The sequence below is a fragment of the Kwoniella bestiolae genome, chromosome 2, assembly GCF_000512585.2.
Source record: "Kwoniella bestiolae CBS 10118 chromosome 2, complete sequence".
NCBI lineage: Eukaryota > Fungi > Basidiomycota > Tremellomycetes > Tremellales > Cryptococcaceae > Kwoniella > Kwoniella bestiolae.
The window spans coordinates 3311480-3330762 of record NC_089242.1 but is presented as its reverse complement, the minus strand read 5'-3'; the positions used below and the strand labels follow the sequence as shown (position 1 = coordinate 3330762).

Sequence of the window (19283 nt, the reverse complement as noted above, 5' to 3'; positions counted from 1 at the left end):
AGGTATGGTATCACTTCCGACGGATCTTGTCGATCATGCACGTGCTTCTAACGTAATATCTTAACAAGTAGAAAACATCGCAGAGCACAAATTCAGATCAAGATCTTCTCCCTTCCTCTTCTCTCTTCCTCCTCCTCCTTCTTCCTCAAGCTGATCATCTCATCGCAAGACCCATCGCTAGGTATGGTGAACACTCAGCAGAGTCTATAAGCCGCAAGCAAAAGCAGACGAGAATCCTTGAGGAACAGCCCTCACAGATAATATCAACCAACAATCAATTCAATCCATCCCATGTGCGCGCAAATTGAAACAACCACATTCTTCCCACTCCAACAGATCCTCTCTCCTGTCCTACTGGGATCCACAGCAGAGGGTTAGACAAGTGCCAAAGTATTCAGAAAAGTCTTGGCATCCCACCACCAAATTAGGCACTCGATCCCATCAAAGCAACAACAAATACATCCATCTGACTCGTCTATAGCTGTGTCTGTTATAGCCGGGACATTTAATCAATCTTATCTCACATCTCCACCTCTGTTACCATCAACCATCAAGGAAACGCTTCTTTTCCATACATAAACCAGTCACTCCACCTCAAAGGTTCTTAGGGAGCTCGGAAGAGCGTACTTGTCTTATTCAGTATGGTCGCTCTCGATGTTACCGAAACGTCCAAATCCCTAGCTGTAGCAGGGGGGTACGTCAGCATTTTTGGCGTCTTCAGTTACTTCGTCAAGGAAAAACTATTCATGTGTGAGTTTGGGGTTTTCACATGTCATCTTTACGTTACATATTCAACCCAATCACCGATAACGAAATTAGCTAAATATGCAATACCCTCTCAGCCGAAGCTCTCATTGCCTTACTCGTAGGAATCATAACCGGTCCCATCGCTTTAAGATGGTTTGATCCCTTCTCATGGACCGACGATCAATACTACCTTACTCATCAGATTACCCGAGTTGTCATTGCCATCCAGGTTTTGTTCACTGGGATTGCTTTGCCAGCTAGATATCTGAGAAGAGAATGGTTATCCCTCGTAACCCTCTTGGGTCCAATCATGACCACCGCTTGGTTCGTGTCGAGCTTGTTAATTTGGGGTCTTATTCCTGGATTGACATTCCTGGAATCGCTTGTTATCGGAGCGTGCGTGACGCCAACGGATCCGGTTCTGAGTAATGCTATCTGTAAAGGTCAGTTGTAACTTGTTATGGCGTGGATACCACCAGGCGAAATGACTATACAGGCCGAATTGTATACTGACATTGGACATTCATATTGCATACAGGTCGATACGCCGAAAAGAACGTCCCTCTTCATGTTCGGAACATCATAGTTGCCGAAGCCGGCGCAAACGACGGACTGGGATTCCCCTTCCTCTTCCTAGCGTTGTACCTCATCTTGATTCACGAACCGGATCATCCTCGACATAGCATCGGTGGAGCAATTGGTGAATGGTCAGTACGGCTTTCCCCTCAATACTTTCAGGAGTTCCGCTAAAGTGCTCAATTCTTAGGTTCTACAACATTCTGTTCTACCAGATCATCTTATCCTGTTTGATCGGTGCTGGTGTCGGCTACATCGCGAGGAAGCTATTGAAATTTGCAAAGCAGAGACAGTAAGTGTTTACGGTAGACTACTAGAACGTCAAAAACGACACATCTGACGTGGTCTGTTTCGTCACTTCTAGACTCATCGACCACGAATCGTTCTTGTCCTTCGGAGTAGCTTTGACGTTCTTCACACTTGGCTGGGTGGGGATTATCGGTTCGGATGATATTCTGTGCTGTTTTGTCGTTGGGAACTCTTTTACATGGGATGATTGGTTCAGGCTGGAAACGGAGGATCATGGATTTCAGGATGTTATTGATCAATTGCTGAACAGTGTGAGTCAAGCTCATCCATGAAGATTGTATGAGCATAAACTCATATTCTGTGTCTCATCTACGATAGGGCATCTTCCTCTACATCGGCGCTATCATCCCATGGTCCGACTTCTCCAAATACTCCTTATCACCCTGGCGGCTCGTCGTCCTAGGTATTCTCATCATGTTAGTACGAAGATTACCATGGGTGTGGGCTTTATCGCGCTGGATACCCGCTCTCAAGACTACTCGAGAAAGTGTATTCGCAGGATTCTTCGGTCCAATAGGTGTAGGAGCGGTATTCTACGTTCAGGTTGCTCTTGATGTCATACCTGAGGATGGGACCCGAGAACACCTACGACAAGTTATATTGCCCGTTGTGTACTTTTTGGTATTGACTAGTGTGGTCGTTCATGGGATCACTATACCGATTGGGAAAGGGGGGTTCAAATTGGCTAGAACGATGACTATAACTGGAAGTAAGAGTCTGTCTAGGAACGCTACTGGGAATGTAGACGGTGGATCGGGAGGCGGGGTATCGAGGTTACCTCCACCTGTCAATCTGCCTTCAAGACCACCTTCGATTATTGGGACCTTGCAGGACCACAAGGCATTCTCTAACGTCGGTCAACCCGCCAACACGAATGGAGATAACGACACTGATCGCATAAGATTCGGAGATCCACCGACATCAGCATCGAACAACAATGAGAAGAGGACGATGGCTGGGATTCTGTCAAGGAGGAACTCGAACGAAAATGTTAGGGAGGAAGGCTCGCGAGATAATGGGAATAATATCAACCCGGACCAATTGGGTTCAAACGAACGTGGTTCGAGCAGGATATGGATAGAGGGGCATGATATGGTAGAGGAGAGTGAGGACGGGGAGGATGTGAGGGTTGTTCGTGGTCATAGTCGAGGTGAAGAGCTGGCAGGACGATAATGATTTGACCAAATCATCTCATACAGTACGAGTCCATGGCCCATGTAGATATCTTGAGTGGTGATTAACGTAGTTGGGTAACATATGAGAAAGGAGATAAAAGTACACTGGAATATAGACTACATAGGATTCACAAGGGCAATGAATTATGCAAACCGTTTACAATGTACAGTGATATATCACAAGTTTGGCACGCTAGGCAAACAGCTCATCGTTGATGATTGATACCAAAGCACGAATGCATATGAAAAGTCCATGAGATACATACAGTATAACACAATAGCACGACTGACAGCCATCCAAGCTCGTACATGATATACAGTACAATACAATACAAAATCAAATAGTCCATATCTCTTATCAAGGTCACTGACCAAGATCTTCAAATCCTTGCACTACCCACCGTACGATCACTCAGTCTCCTCCTTGTATTCCTCTGAGTTCTCCGGGGCACTCTGCTCATACGACGTATTGCTAGGTCTGGGTCCGGTGCCAATGGCTGTGGCTGTGGCGTGACCTTCCGAACATTCACTAGTTGTCATTGGCCCGCCTGAGATGGGGGTCGCACTTGGTTGAGAGCAATCGCATGGTGTTCCACTTTGATCGGCACATCCTCCTTGATCACCTTTAGATCCTCCAGTGGCGGTAGCGATTGGAGCGGAATTGGAAGAGGTAGCTGAGGCTGCGTTGGAAGTTACACCTGGTAGGGAGGATGCTCCAATTGGAGTGGCGCCAGGCTTGGAACAGTCGCAGGGAGTTCCACTCGTGTCGGCACAGCCTGATCCTCCTTGACCACCTTGTGATCCTCCGGAACCTCCAGTGAGGATTGTAGCAGGGATTGAAGATGTCGCTGAGGCTGCGTTGGAACTCACCCCTGCTGGACTGCTGAAAATGGGTGTAGCGCCAGGCTTGGAACAGTCGCACTGAGTACCACTCGCATCGGCGCAGCTTGATCCCCCTTGACCACCTCCTGACCCCCCAGTGGCGGTGGCGATTGGAGGGGGCATTGATGATGTGGCTGAGGCGGCGTTGGAAGTCACATCTGCTGGACTGGTGGAGATGGGCGTCGCTCCTGGTTGGGAGCAGTCGCAAGGACTACCGCTTGCATCCGCACAACTCCCACCTGAACCAGTCGCAGTGGGGGCGGGCCCGCCAGAGGAGGGTATGCCTGTTACAGAAGTAGGCAAGGGAGTGTCCGAAGTGGGAACAGCCGCGTTGGAAGTCTCTCCGGGCAAGCTCGTACTCCCCGGGGCGAGTTGAGTCGCACCAGGTTGAGAGCAGTCACCGGCCGTACCATTGGAGTCTGCGCATTTGCCGGCGGCATCGGAGGGAGACGAGGTGGGTGCACTGACGCTGGCAGCGTTGGAAGTGTCGCTAGTGGGTTGGGCACTATCGGTCGCGATGGGAGTAGGAGTAGCACCGGGCTGTGAACAGTCGCATTGTGATCCACTCGCATCGGCACATCTCCCGGAAGCTTGGGTGGGAGCAGCGGCGTTGGAAGTTTCCCCTGTGGCAAGCCCTGTGGGGGGTCCTGTAGGTGGAGGTCCCCCAATAGGCGTCGCATTAGGGAGTGAACAGTCGCATGGTGACCCTTTTTCGTCGGCGCAATTTCCCCCACCTGGTCGAGCGGTGGGAAACCCTCCATGTCCCCCTGAACCACCTGGAAATCCAATTCGGTGGGAGTCCGTACAGTCCTCAGCATTTTCAAATGGCATCGAGCGCGATTGCCCGCCAGGAGCGTCAGAGGCGAGAGTCTGGGTGGAAGTGATTTGATGGACGTTGGTGATTGTTGAAAGGGTTGAGGCGGAAGTGGCATCAGCGGCGTTGGCAGTAGTTCCGACGATGGGAGAGGGGGTTCCTAGGGTGTTTCTGTTGATTAGGTTGGAGTTATCGTTGATCGGATGAGCGGTAACGAGGGGAAGTAAGAGAGCGAAGAGGACTTGGAAAGTGGATGATCGCATTTTGGCTTGACTTGGTTGATCCGTAGATAGTAATTAAACAGAAGAAGTAGAAAAGATTAGATGGCTGAGATATCTAAACTGTAGAAAAGTAATAGTAGAAAAACTTGAAGTATCAAATCTGATCTATTGTAGTAGCTTTGTCAGTTCGCAGAACTGACTAATCGTATCTTGATTGTTTGATGGGAAGAAATTCAGAGTAATCTGTTCCCTCAAGCGGTTTATATATCTTCAGAAATTACAGCAGGACGCTTCCACAAAAATATGTGGCAACAAGGTTTGAAGCTAATCCTTCGTGGTAGCTCTACAAAGGTCAGACCCCTTAATCGGCAATTTAGCAAATCCCCACCCCCTTTGCAGATCGTCGACTTGACACGCCTTTTCATTCATTTCCGAGCCGTCCCCCAGCTATGCATCGTATCCTTTCGGCCCATTAGGCGGTGCGTACGATTTCCGGAGGAGATCCCAGGTCCTTTCTTGGAAATGGCACTACTGAGTCAACGATCGCCTCGATCCTTTGGCATAAGTTGATCCACACGATTGATTGGACCTTATTGACATAGATTATCAGTCCGATCCGGAATGATAGGAACTGTACTCTGGAATTTTCTGCTTTCCGTCGTCATTCTCTTTTCATGGGGATGTGAAGTGAAAGGACGATGATGATTGTGCTCATGATTGCTCAATGCGAGATGACCTGCGGGGCTCCCCTCTTTCCAAGTATGGTGGCTCGCCTACGAATCCTGCTCTCTGGCTATTCATACTGGATACAATAATGTGAAGTCCAGGGCCTCTTTTCGCAATTCTCAAGTCGGCCCGTACAACACGAAGCTACATATGAGCAAACGCCCGACACAGGAGACAATAGATAAGAACGTATCAAGGTACCTCGTACTACCATCGCACTGAGCCCATAGAATACTGTTCATATACTGTGTTCTATGATCCCCATCTTCCTCATGTATCACTGAAACTCATCTCGACTAGCCCTCACTCATCAGCGTGGGATCATACGCCCTCGCCTGTTCTCGTAGCCTCTCCAAATCCCATTCCCTCCTACAAACAGGGCATGTCGTTTGTCCCGGGTGTATGACAGGTGGCAGGGGAGGTGAAATATATCGTACAGCGCAGGATATGCAAAATACTATTTGATTCAAAATCGCACAGATTAGTATATCCTCTACCTTTTGAACACACAGAACAAATCAGATCAGAACCAGATCAAGATATGAAAGAGACAGGTATAATAAGCTCACACGCTCCACAATCCCTCAAATCGCAAGACCACAGAACCAGTCCTCCATCCACCCCACCTTTACCTTCCTGAACCGCTCGTTGGAGGATATCCGGAATCTCATCTGAACAGATGATACATTCAAAGGGTATCGATTCTTCCTTCTTCGTTCGTGCTTTATCTTCTTCCTCCTCCGTCGCAGAATCATCATCCATCAGCCTGTGCTCCTGTTCGGCTTCTCTCTTCCCTTTTGTATATTTCGCGGACTGCCTATACCGCTCTCTCAAAGCTTTACGTTCTTTATCCTCTTTCTTCCTTCTGCGCTGGTATTTCTTCTCCTTGGGTATCGCTTTATCTATGCGTCGGATGGCTCGGCTCTTGGCGGCGCGGGATGGCCGAGGGGATTTACCAGGCATGATGAGAGGAGTGGAGGGGTCAGCATCAAAGATCAAGGATAGAGTCAGAGGTTGATCAAGGTGTCGCTTAAAGGTATCACAGAGCATATGTGTCAATGAGGTATATATCTCGTATGTGGTATGTCGGAGTGAGAAAGAACAAGACTAAAGTTGATGAGATGAGAAAGAACATGTTAGAAGTCGGCAATCCACATACAAGTCAGGACAATCGTAGCCTTCGCTAAAGCAGCCTGACATACATCGGAATGAGAGTTAGTGCAGCATGCTTAAAGGTATACTGTAGTCCCATTATCAGGCTATCGAACCGCTTAACCGATCCCCTCTCGGCCCCATTAATGCTGACAGATGATCAATAGGGAAAGTATTGACATGAGACTTCTATTCATTCAACAACACTTTTTCAAATCGAAATCTGCCTACGAATAACACGTAGAATATAAAGACCACAAAGATAAGCTGATGAAAAGGGTCTACAAAGCTAACCAAAATCTCTCCGTACATCATCGCCCAAAGAGTTCGAACAAGCGACGGCGCGGCCACATCCCCTACTCATCCTCTGTTTTCAGCCTCCTTCGTCGCCATGAAACCCTTATATTGCTTCTCAAGCTCCCTAACATCCCATCCCCTCGTACATGCCGGACAGTCCGTAGTCCTCATTCTATCGACGTAAGCTTTCGCACAGGTCACGCAGAATACTACAATACACAAGATAAGCGACATCTAGTCGGCGCCCTTTTGCATGTACCGCCACAAGCAGGGTTCGAAAGTGATGCAAGTGAAAACAAAAGGGAACTTACCGGATCCACATCCAGCCAACTCGCATGCCCACAATGCATACTCGCTTCCACCATGTTCGTCCGCTTTCACCAGGACGTCGAAGATATCTTCGGAACATATTAGGCATTCTGAGTTTTCATCTTTGGCTTTCTCGGATGTGGCGGTTCGTGCGTTGGACGGTCCAGCCTGGATTTGTGATTCCACTTTTCTCTCCTTTTCTCCAGCCTGCAATACCTCTTGGATTATCTTCTGGTAGAACCTTCCTACATTCCCAAGAGCATCCCCTTGATATCTAAGAGGAACATGTCGTTTTAGCCTTGCTATGGCTTCTTTCTTCCTCTCCAAAAGATCTTCTTGAGTCCTGTAGCTCTTGTAGCTCTTGTAGCTCTTGGGTTGTCGAGGCTCCTCATCGGGTTTGGTCTTTTCCGAGCGTTTCTTCATTCCATCACTCTTATGAACTGCGTTCTCTTTTAGAGGGCGGGTCTTGATTTTATCGGTGTCATCTGTGTTTGTTCGCAGCATCTTGCTCTTCTCCTCGCTGATCTTGAGCTTGTCCCGAAGTCTTTGCATTCTACTCTTAAGCTCTTCAGAGCTCATGTTCCTGGGAGAATGGACCGCTTGTTCTTCCGGTTGGGTTTTTCTCCTCTTATCGAGTTTATTCTCCTCATAAGTCTTCTGATAGTCATCTGTATCCTTCTTCTCTTGACCTTTGTTTATCTCCTTAGTCTTAGTTGATTGATCAGTTTTACATCGTACCTCTCCAAGCTCCTCCGTTTGTTTCTCCGCTTCTTCCCAACGCGTAAGTGTTGCCAAGACGTCTTCAAGACTAAAGGCGGGTGTTTTAAGGGGTGGAGCAGCCAATTTCTTGTTCTTCATCTTTTCTTGTGACTCTGCTGACTCCGGTATACCAGAACCTTTTCTGGTGCTGTCGACCATCCTCGAAACACTATTGATGCTATCGCCCGTCTTTCCCAAACCTATCATAGCCGCGCAAATATCCTTCGATGATCTCTCGCTGTGCGTCGGTGGTTTGATGTATTGGTGTATGTGGGATGTGCTTGTACGATGGTGAATTGCCGAACGACTCTGCACTGAGCTGACGTTAACCCTTCCAATCTCCGTGACATCGCTTTTCTCCTTTCTTCTCGTGATCTCGGTCGCACTAGAAGCTTTGCCCACGTCGCCTCTAAATAAATCACAGACATGTCGCGTCTGATCGTCCATGGAATCGACCCTGCTACGATTAACTTCCGAGCTGAGGCTGTACATGCTTCCGGTAAACCCAAAGTTCGATCTTGCTTTTGCAATGTTTCTGAGGGGAAATTTCGAACTGGGTGGTGGACTTGAGCTTCGGGGAGAAGAGAATTTGGGTAGAGGAGGGATTGTAGTTGATTTTTTCGATTCCTTCTTCTTCTCGGGTTCTCGCTTTGATTCAGAATAGGAATCGGACTCTGACGATACGTAAATAGCAAGTTCTTCGGTCTTTCCTCGATCGGATTCTGGCCTTGAACGTCCAATCGTCGGATCTGGTATCAAAGAACGTCTAGATATATTGACGTCCGTACGCAAAGGACGATGAATCGCTTTATCAGGTTCTTGCGAGCCCATTAAAGGTTTTGGTGTACCCGTCCTAATGGGCGTGGGCGTCTCCAGATCTTGTAGGGACTTTCGTACTTTAGGTGATCGACGCAACCCCAGTTGTGTGAGAAGGAGGCTCGCGCGTGATGGAACGGGGTCCCAAGGTACGTCCAGAGTGTACCTCTCCTGGATTTCAGAAGCTCAATAAGTGGGAGTCGGTATCTTGAATATATCCGGGAGAGGTTGTTTAGGAGGAACAGGTGAGAATACTTCGGGTTGCGTTTCTGTGCTGATCTTGCGGTATTTGGCTGGTCGAGATGGAGTCGGGTCAGAAGAGAAAGGGGATGTGGGAAGGGGTCGCTTGAGCTGGAGTGGGGGATTCATATTTCGGATGGTCCATGGGAGCCGGGGTCGGTGTATTGTATTTTGGCAAGAGAGGGAGAAGTATAGGGTAATACTCGAGATGGACCCTTTTGATATGGACATGTATGTGATGTTAATGAAATATGATTATCTATCATATATATATATATATAAATATATACTCGAGTGATATGTGTACTGTAGTCCAAGCAATTCACGTCAGCTTTGCGAGTAACTTGCGTGTGGCATCGATGAGTCTGAGTCTGGTTACAAAACTTACTCGATAGAATACTGTACACTACTTGTACATGATGGATTGTTTCATACATATGTACATACATGCATACATAGCTTACAAGTCTCACATGCAAAATAATGCACATCTCATACTCATCACAATAAATAATACCATCATGCGAATTATCATCTGAAGCGTAAATTCCATGATCAGTGTAGCCGACTTGAATGAGATACCCATAAACATCGCCTTAAACTATATTCTCCTTCGCAGCACTTCTCATATCCACCGCCACTCCCCCAGCCTATGTGTACTGTCCGTTTTCTCCTTACTAAGAACCAAACATTCACCCAATCGATCTGCCTATGACAACCGATCATCTCCAGATATCTTGCCCTACCCAAGAAACCAACGACCTCTCCTCGGCGCATCGGAAACAACAAACGGACTGATCCTCTCATCCGCATTTACTGGGATGATCCACTCTCTCGTCGATCTACTCGGGTCTGATGTTGTGTTTGAATTGGTATGTGCATTGTCATTTGATGTGATAGATTTAGAGTTTTGTTGGGTCTCTTGCTTGTTTGGAGTAGTCGGGAACTTCGCTGAGTCATAAGCCCTAGCTTGATCTTTGATTTCCTGTGTGTTCCATCCTCTCGTACATGCTGGACAGATTGGTTTTTCATCTTTAAGTTGATGTCGATTGATACATGCTATAGCGCATTCTATGCAAAATACTACGAGCATTAGAAGGAAATAACGTTATCTCAACCCCCAAAAAGCATCCTCATCGACCAAAGACGATGTGGATCACTATGTGGTACTTTGCATCTTCTAAGCTAAGCGGATTATATACAGCGAGAAATTCACTCACACGCACCGCACCCCGCCAACTCACAGCTCCATAATCCCAACCCACCGCCTCTCCCACCTTTCCCCTCTCTCTCAGCTTTAGACAGATCTCGCTCATCTCTTCGCTGCAGATGATACATTCCGCCTCGATCTGGTCGTGCGTATGTATCGGTGGGGTCGAGGCAGAATAGGGAGTGCCGGATGAAGATCCGTTAGGGTGATTCGACGAAGTGCTTGCTGCTGTTGTTGGTGGGTTGATATTGGAGGAAGAGGAAGAGGAAGAGGAAGAGGAAAGATTGGCTGCTTTGGCATATGAGATGCCCCTGGGTCGAGGGTCGCCAAGTCTTGAAAAGGGAGATGATGATTCTGAAACCAAGGCAGAGAGTCCAACTTCCGGTACAGGTCTTCTTTGAAGCTCTAATTTGGCAAGGGACGACGGTCTCGAAGTAGTAGGTGTAGGTGTGAGTGAAATGGGGGTTATAGCGACTTTGGAACGGGTATTCCTAGCTGGATAATCCTTTTTCTTCTCTTCCTTCTCGTCTTCGTCTTCGTTTTGGTCGGGAGCAGTATGAAGAGAGAGCAGAGTAAAATCAATTCGACCTATTGTTGCTATACTGCTATTGGATTTGGATTTGGATTTGGATTTGGTAATGGGTGATTCAGGATTAGGGGATGAGGGAGGGGCTCTTTTCTTGCCCTTTGTTTTCGATTTTGATTTTGACATGATTTACCTCTATAGCTTTCGTTCGTAACTGAGGTGAAGAGGAGAGTAAAGAGAAGGGAAGATTTAGATGGGTTGATCAGTATATATGGAGTGATAAGGGGAAGGAAGATTGACTGTTGAGTCTTTGATGGAGAAGGAAAGAAGAGAAGTGAAAGAGAAGGAACAAGATGATCGGTAAACCCTGCAGAAGTGTTTCATCAAGCGGTCTGTGCAGAGATCTTTGAGAGATTGAGAGATTGAGAGATGATCTGTGCGTTGTGCGTTGTGTGCGTGGTTTATTCGGTTGAACGATGATTGTTCCACCGTTGGTATCTGAAACCCAAAGTGCCACATTCGCTGCAGACATCGACCGAGCTCGCTCATATTGAACTGTATAGTATATTCGTGAGAGATATGTTATCCTGCGTACATAGCAGTACAGTGTACAATGCATAAACATACAACCCATCACCTCACCCCACATCCCTACTTCCCACTCCTCCCCTTCACCCCCACCCCCGACCCACCAACATTCCTAGCCGCTTCAGCCTTCTTCAAATCCTCCGGAACAATCATCAAGCTCCTCACGTTAAACGGTAGAAGTTTCAACGCTTCGTAATCCCTCATCTTCTTCAATGCGGGAAGAGGGTAGAATTTGGCTAGAGCTACTAATTCAAGTCGTAATTTTCGTAATGAGGCCGTATCGCCTGGATCGATTGGTACAGCTGGAGTGGTAGTGGTGGATAGACCACTCGTGGTAATGCCATTTGTAATGGTGTCAGGCTTCGGATCGATATCCATAGGCTTGGTAGAAGGTGATCCAGGAGCAGAGGACAATGGCGAAGACGTCGCTGATACTGGTACTGGTAGATTGGTTTCCAATTTTACTTTCTTATTTCCCTCTTCGTCTTCCCCTTCCTCATCTTCCCTCTTCCTCTTCCCCTCTCCCTGAGTGTCACCCTTCTTCTGCTCAGCCATTGATCGTTCCTCTTGCTCCTTCCTTATCTTCTCCCTCAGCTCCCTATCCAGCCTCCCAATCTCCCCCCCAGTCCACTCCAAACCCATCTTGATCCCCTGCGAACCACCGATCCTAGCGCCCACCCCCTGATGCAAGAAATCATTCTCAAGTCTCAAAAGCGGCTTGATGTCCAGCGGGTTGGTCGGCGAAGTCATCTCTCTCAGTGCGAGTCTGGCGTATGCAGCTGAAGTCAACTCCCTGATCCATTGGGGCCTTTCGTCCAGTGGTTTGGATAGATGAGAGATGGTTTGATGGTATACTTTCCGTGGAATGGATTTGGATAGGACGCCATCGTGGTAGTTTTTCAGGACGTATTCGTTGAGCGGCATGATATCCTTATCGTCATCTTGTTTAATAGGAGGTTCGTCTTCCTTCTCAACTCCGTTGACTCCACCTACAGGTCCATTCGTAGAATCGAGTTCAGATCCACTAGCTCCCCTCATAGCTCCCTCCACAAACTTCGAGACACTACTCAAATACGCCTCTCCCCTAACATCCCCGCCATTAATCATCTCCCTAACCCAATCAATCGAGCTTCTCCCCAACTTATACCCACCCTCATCATATATATTCGTAAGATTCACCGCAGCAGCCGTCGGCGTGGGTCCCTCATCCCTCTTCAGTCTAGGTCTAACAGGTCTAAGATGTTCCGCCAGTACCTCCTCATCATCAATCTCTAATCCCAATCCCATCCTTCTTCTAATATACCTAATTTCCTGATTTATCTCATCCCTATTCCCCCATCCCTCTTGCTCCAAATCCTTCTCAACGACCTTATCTCTCCTGGGATTATAAGCCGCATAGGGGGTGGGAGGCTGTCCAGCCACAGTGCTAGGTCCTGATAAACCCGTATCGCTCTCCCACCATGCATTTGTTCCTGAGCTTGAGATTCTTCGAGATTCCTTCCAATCGACAATTTTATCCATTTTGTCCACCTTCCACCTCTCGAGGAGAAGAGGCGGATCATCCATCTCGGCTATATCCCTGGTCCCGTCCATCTCCCAATGACGCCATTTCCCAGTAAACTTCTCTCGACTCCTTACCACCCTCTTCGCGTGGACTCTCTTCCCTCCGTTCAGATTCCATCCTACTGCCAAGGCCTGGAGCGAGTTGGGTGGGAAATCGAGCATCTGTTCGGGGATGTACGAGGAGGGTTGGATCTCCTCTACACGTCTCAGCGAATCTTCAAGGGCGGCTGTACCTTCCCTACCTGAGAATACGGAGTAGCCCCTTGCTCCGAAGGGAGTAGCGGACTCTCTAGTGGGGGATGGTGAAGGAGTGAGGACGAGTGGTTTGGACCTCTCGATATGTTTCATTCCGATTGTGAGAACCCGTGCGGCAGAGTTGTACGGGATCGTACCGGGAGGGTTGAATTTCTGAGCTGCGTCGACGAGAAGATGAAGATCGGCCTGATCGAGGAGAAGAAGGAATCAGCTAAGCCCGAATTCGGTTTGAGAGTTAGTCGATCAGCTCACTTCCATTTGCCCTACGCTGGTATATTCTCCTGAGTCAACTTTCCGCTGCATCGTGCCCATATCCATCATCTTATCTTCACCACCTATGACATCGAGGTAGTCGGGGAAAGCTTCTAGGTCAACTATAGGATGTAACATACCGTCAGCTCAGGGCACAATGGACTTGAGAATTGAGGAGCAGAGCTAACCTGGATCTTCAAATAGAGCGTACTAACCCACTAAAACATCAGCTTAACTCTCTATCTTGAACCGGCTAGCTGATGAACGAAGAGATTGGCACCACTCACATCATCTTTCCTCCTCATTTCAACCAACGTCCTATTCAGCAACTCCTTCAAAGGCCTCTTGATCCTCATCCATTTCCCACCCGTCCTATGTCCCCTCCCACTCTGAGGAGTCTGAGTTTCATCTCCCAAGCCATTCTGCTGTTGGGGTGTTCCAACAGAAGGTAGCTCGCCATTGATAGCTGATGGACTAAGCGGTAAGGATAAGGGATCAGGCGAAGTAACCTCTGACGAATTCAGGCTAATATTGTTAGAAGGGGTTTCATAAGATGTCTCTGAGAGGGGTAAGGATGGTCTGGAAGGTGTTGAGATACTTTCGGATAATAGCCTTGAGGGAATGGCAGATGGCTTGGAAGTTGATTTCCTGGATTTGGCGGTGGATGTCGATGCTTTAGCGGACCGTGGTGTAGATTTAGATTGAGTCTTCTTGATAGTGCTGGTGCTGGTTTTGGGAGGTCTACCTCTCGCTGGAGGGGTCGGCGTACTTGGTACGGCTTGGGGGGTTGCAGTGAATTCTTGAGGTGTAGGGACAGCTTGATGACCCAATAAAGAAGATGGATTGTGTATGGTGATCCTCGATGGACCAGCTTGGGGTTGCGACTGCGGTTCATCGTTGAGTGAAATCTCGTTTACAGGCGTAGATGATGGTGGTACCTTTGATTTCCCTTTCTTCTTCTTACTTCCCTCTGCACCTATGGGCGTGGAGATAGGTTCATCCTGCTGAACAGACTTGTCTTTACCCTTCTTCCCGCCAGTGGTGAGAGTGAGGGTGGGAGTGGAAGGAGCAGGAGCAGGAGCAGAAGCAGGAGTGGAAGGAGAGGGGTTCGCAAGTTTTGATCCAAGGGATAATTTGATTTTGATGGGTGCTACCTTTGGTGTCGTCAGAGCTGTCATACCGTATAGATGATGATGACAGATCTGTGGGAGATCCGTATGACAGGCTGTAGCTGGTGAGCAGACAGGGATGGGGGTGGACCAGTCGAGTGGAGGTTGCTCGTGAACTTGATTCTGATCTTTATTGTCGAGAGATGCGAATAAAACGAGAAGGAGGGGAAATTGCCGCCGTGTAAGCTAAAGTGGGAAAGGTTTTCAACTGAATAGCACCATTTTATACAGCTTATTCAGATAACCCACTTTACACTAAGTGACTGGACACATGTCACGTGATTTGCCACGTTCAACGATGAATTTCAGAATTATCCGGTCCAAGCTGATCTGATATTTTGGAAAATACCGTTGATATCTTCTTGCAGTCCAACATCTAATCACTCATCCCATACTTGCTCACCGCTATAAATTAGAGCAAGATGGAGCAATCACATAAAGTACATCACAAGCCCTCTGCTGGTACCAAGCACGCCAAGAAGGATGCTGCGAAGGGTGTGGACAGGACTGGGGGCAAGGGGTTCAATCCTAAGGTGGGTTGTAGTAGCAGTCTCCGACGAGCGAGTGACTAGTAGCAGCTGACCAACTCTCGTGTGTTGTGATAGGCATTCACCAACACATCTTTCCGAGCCGCAGACCGAGCCGCAAGAAGAACAGCAGAGAAAGACCAAAAACGACTCCATGTTCCCCTCGTCAACCGTAATCCAGAAGAGCGAAAGGTGACCTCAGCAAAAGGTCAAGGAATGGATGAAGGTAAACTCCCTCCACCACCTATCGTCGTAGGATTAGTAGGACCACCAGGTGTGGGGAAGTCGACCTTACTTCGATCTTTGGTTAGAAGATATACGAAACATAATCTCAATCAACCCCAGGGTCCAATCACGGTGGTTTCTGGTAAGACCAGGAGAATCACTTTTATAGAATGTGGGAATGATCTGAATTCGATGATTGATCTCGGGAAGGTGGTGGATCTGGTGTTGTTGATGATTGATGGGAGTTTTGGGTTCGAGATGGTGAGTTGGTGTATCACTTCGACTGTACCTTGTACCAGCTTCATTGCACTTGAATATGTGCTTCTTAAGAATGCAAGAGCGAAGCTGATTGAGATTGTTCTGTTCTTCAGGAAACATTCGAATTCCTGAATATCCTCCAATCACACGGTTTCCCCAAAGTCATCGGTCTCCTAACCCATCTCGATCTCATCAAGAAAGCGTCTACCCTAAAAGACACAAAGAAGCGGTTGAAGCACCGATTCTGGACTGAAATCTACCAAGGAGCCAAGCTCTTCTCCCTTTCTGGAGTAATGAATGGACGATACCCCGATGCGGAGATCAACCTCCTATCGAGATTCATCAGCGTGATGAAGTTCCGTCCACTAGTCTTCCGTAATCAACACCCCTATTTACTTGCAGATAGAATCCAAGATATGACTCCCCGAGAACTCATCCGAGAGAACCCCAAGATCGATCGGACGATCACGTTATATGGGTATCTGAGGGGTCCGAACCTGCCTCCTAGAAATGCGAAGATACATATACCCGGTGCGGGAGATTTGGAAGTGAAGAATGTAGAGCGATTATCGGACCCTTGTCCCCTCCCCACGCTGGAGAGTGAACGAAGGAGGAAGATGGGCGAGAAGGCGAAATTGATACATGCGCCTATGAGTGATGTGGGTGGGGTGATGTATGATAAAGATGCGGTTTATATCAATGTTCCGGGAAGCTTCACTAAAGGAGGTGATGGTGAGTTTTGCTGTGTTGTGCGATTCAGCTTTCATAGATCGGTGCGGACTTCGGCTGATGATGTATATGGTCATAGCCCCACAAGGTGAAGGTGAAAAGATGGTAATGGATTTACAAGATGCGAATCGAACCTTTGCCGATGGTATACAGAATTCCGAAATTAGATTGTTCGGTCATTCCTCCGCCCCTCTAGAAGTTAGCCAACAACGGGTCAGAAGGGCTGCTGCACCTCGATCGGGCGGTCCTATGCTTGGCAGTGCGGATGATGAAGAGTTTGATAGTGGTCTAGATGAAGACGATTTTGAGGATGAGGATGGAGAAGGAGAAGGAATGATCGATGGGCTAGATGACGAGTCCGAGGATGAAGGGGATGTCAGATATGCTGAATCGGATTCGGACAACGACGATCTAGAGTTCGCCACTGGGTTCGAGCAGGATGGAAAGATCGTTAACATCGACGATGAAGATCTGGATGGCGAGGAGAATGATGATATTGATGATGACGATGAAGAGGAGGATGATGACGATGAAGATGTCCCACAATGGAAACGAAACCTTTCCGACAAAGCTGCCACTTCCTTCGCCGAGCGAATGGGCAAACGACGTGATCTCATGTCTTTGATTTACAACTCCGAATTGTCACCTGAAGAAATCGCCGCTGGTAAGACTCGACCTTCGTCCGCTGATGCCGAATCGTCACGTATGGCTCAGGGAGATGATCTGTTCCAAATATCCAGAGAAGAGAACAAAGGAGATGCAGGTGATCAACTTAAGGAACCTGTCGATGATGAAGCCTTGAAAGCTAAATGGGACGATGAAGAGATGTTAGATTCGCTCAAAGAAATGTTCATCTCTGGTCCCGTGGGTGAGGTGGATGCGGAGGGTAATCCATATGAAGAGGATGGCGAAGGGTTTGAAGATCTCGAGGATGATGAAGAGGAAGGAGACGGTGTACCATACGTTGGGGTTAAGCCTTCCGCAGCGGATTCGGGAGTAGATCACGAGACCGCCAGAGCTCAAGCGGCAGCCAAGAAGCAAGCTGCGCTTAAAGCGAAGTTTGATGAGCAGTACGACCACGATTCCGATTCCGATGGCGAGAAGATGGATTTCTACGACCAGCAGAAATCTGAAATGGCCAAACAACGTCAGCTGAACGAAGATGAATTCAACGGTATCGATATCGATACGAGAGCTCAGATCGAGGGATATCGATCGGGTATGTACGTCAGATTAGAGATTTCAGAGGTACCTTGCGAGATGATTGAGCATTTTGATCCGAGATTCCCCATAATTGTTGGTGGGCTATTAGCTGCCGAAGAACGATTCGGGTATCTCACTGTGCGAATCAAACGACATAGGTGGTTTACCAGAACTCTCAAGACCAACAATCCCATCATCTTCTCCCTGGGATGGAGGAGGTTCCAATCTCTCCCCATCTATCACCTGGACGACCATTCGATCCGAAATCGATTACTCAAATACACACCAGAACATATGCATTGTTACGCAACATTCTACGGTCCAGTTTCAGCCCCTAATACTGGTTTTTGCGCTTTCAACTCCCTCACAGACGATGCACCGGGATTCAGAGTCTCAGCTACGGGGGTTGTACTGGATATAGATCGATCGACGAAGATAGTCAAGAAATTGAAATTGACCGGTACGCCGTATAAGATCTTTAAGAATACGGCGTTCATCAAAGATATGTTCAACTCTGCATTGGAGGTTGCCAAGTTCGAGGGAGCGAATATCAAGACTGTTTCGGGGATTAGGGGGCAGGTGAAGAAGGCTCAGGGGAAGCCTGATGGGGCGTTTAGAGCTACGTTTGAGGATAAGATTTTGATGAGGGGTGAGTGGGATCTAACTTCGTTTCTTGGTGTGCAATATTGATGCGCAGAGTTGGTTTGTCTCAGATATCGTCTTCCTCAGAGCATGGTACTCTATCGAACCTAAGAAATTGTACAATCCCGTTTGTTCGTTGCTCCTTGCAGATAAAGGTGATTGGAGGGGAATGAGATTAACTGGTCAGATAAGACGAGATGAGGGGATCAAGACTCCCCTGGATATCAATTCGGCGTACAAGGTGGGTGTGATTTTAAAGTGGATCTCAGCTGTCGTGTGGCACATTCCACGATGACTGATATATAACCTGACATAGCCAATCGAGCGAACAACCAGACGATTCAACACCCTCAAAGTCCCCCGTAAACTCGAAGCCTCCCTCCCTTACGCCTCAAAAACCAAAAATATGGCTCCTCAGAAGAAACCCACTTATTTGCAGTCGAGGGCAGTAGTAATGTCCGAAGAGGAGAAGAAGGCCGTCACGCTCTTGCAGCAGATCCAAACGCTCAAGAAGGATAAGGTGGCTCGGAGGAAGGAGAAGCAGGAGGAAAGGAGGAAGGAGCATCGTAAGAAGGTTGGAGTGGTTGATGAGAAGTTGCAGGCGAAGTTGAAGGAGGAGAAGAAGGAGAGGTTTAAAATGGAGGGGTTGAAGAGGAAGAGAGAGGAAGCGGCTGCGGACGGTAAATATGGGAGGAAGAGGACTAGGGATTAGGTGTGAGGTGAGGTCGTTTTGGGACTTGCGTTCCAATATGACGGATGGACAGTATGCATCTTATTATCTTTCGGTGAGCGCAGTGGTTGCATGAGAAAGACGTACTGAACCTAGTATTCAGCAAGAAGGATTACTAATCTCATCGAGGCGTGTGGTAAACGAAAGTGAACAAGTCTAAAATCCTTAATCTTCCCTTTCAATATTGGGTTAGTAACTTTGGAGATGGTGGGATGCTACTGTGGACGTTATTCTATCTTCCAGAATGACAGGATTGGCCCTTTTTTGTTGTAGACTCTGGGAGACGAGCCCCTCTCATGGGAATGTGGGAAAAGCAAAGATGAACGACGCTTCTGCGACTGCGAAAGTGACCATACAGTACAGCACATAATTATATAAACCCA

The 19283-nt window shown here is 47.8% G+C and overlaps 7 protein-coding genes across 7 annotated transcripts; 2 read left to right on the top strand and 5 right to left on the bottom strand.

Annotated features, from left to right (window-relative positions):
* Positions 1–641: 641 nt before the first annotated feature.
* On the top strand, positions 642–2805 carry I302_104393 (uncharacterized protein; the record flags this gene model as incomplete). The annotated part of the gene is made up of 6 exons (XM_019189755.1): positions 642–750; positions 843–1190; positions 1286–1454; positions 1514–1615; positions 1688–1883; positions 1951–2805. 6 exons carry the CDS (start codon positions 642–644, stop codon positions 2803–2805), a joined length of 1779 nt encoding a protein of 592 aa, XP_019049317.1.
* Positions 2806–3215: 410 nt separating this feature from the next.
* Positions 3216–4766, bottom strand: I302_104392 (uncharacterized protein; the record flags this gene model as incomplete). The annotated part of the gene is made up of 1 exon (XM_019189754.1): positions 3216–4766. The coding sequence occupies one exon, from the start codon at positions 4764–4766 to the stop codon at positions 3216–3218; it is 1551 nt and encodes a 516-aa protein (XP_019049316.1).
* Positions 4767–5746: 980 nt separating this feature from the next.
* I302_104391 (uncharacterized protein) lies at positions 5747–6413 on the bottom strand (the record flags this gene model as incomplete). The annotated part of the gene is made up of 2 exons (XM_019189753.1): positions 5747–5907; positions 6020–6413. 2 exons carry the CDS (start codon positions 6411–6413, stop codon positions 5747–5749), a joined length of 555 nt encoding a protein of 184 aa, XP_019049315.1.
* Positions 6414–6962: 549 nt separating this feature from the next.
* On the bottom strand, positions 6963–9152 carry I302_104390 (uncharacterized protein; the record flags this gene model as incomplete). The annotated part of the gene is made up of 3 exons (XM_019189752.1): positions 6963–7108; positions 7211–8954; positions 9027–9152. 3 exons carry the CDS (start codon positions 9150–9152, stop codon positions 6963–6965), a joined length of 2016 nt encoding a protein of 671 aa, XP_019049314.1.
* Positions 9153–10156: 1004 nt separating this feature from the next.
* I302_104389 (uncharacterized protein) lies at positions 10157–10945 on the bottom strand (the record flags this gene model as incomplete). Its single annotated transcript, XM_019189751.1, has 1 exon — positions 10157–10945. The coding sequence occupies one exon, from the start codon at positions 10943–10945 to the stop codon at positions 10157–10159; it is 789 nt and encodes a 262-aa protein (XP_019049313.1).
* Positions 10946–11410: 465 nt separating this feature from the next.
* On the bottom strand, positions 11411–14595 carry I302_104388 (uncharacterized protein; the record flags this gene model as incomplete). The annotated part of the gene is made up of 4 exons (XM_019189750.1): positions 11411–13351; positions 13418–13539; positions 13606–13627; positions 13705–14595. 4 exons carry the CDS (start codon positions 14593–14595, stop codon positions 11411–11413), a joined length of 2976 nt encoding a protein of 991 aa, XP_019049312.1.
* A 413-nt stretch (positions 14596–15008) lies between these two features.
* On the top strand, positions 15009–18882 carry I302_104387 (uncharacterized protein; the record flags this gene model as incomplete). The annotated part of the gene is made up of 6 exons (XM_065869859.1): positions 15009–15119; positions 15192–15560; positions 15710–16328; positions 16405–18177; positions 18242–18411; positions 18487–18882. The coding sequence occupies 6 exons, from the start codon at positions 15009–15011 to the stop codon at positions 18880–18882; spliced, it is 3438 nt and encodes a 1145-aa protein (XP_065725931.1).
* Positions 18883–19283: the final 401 nt, after the last annotated feature.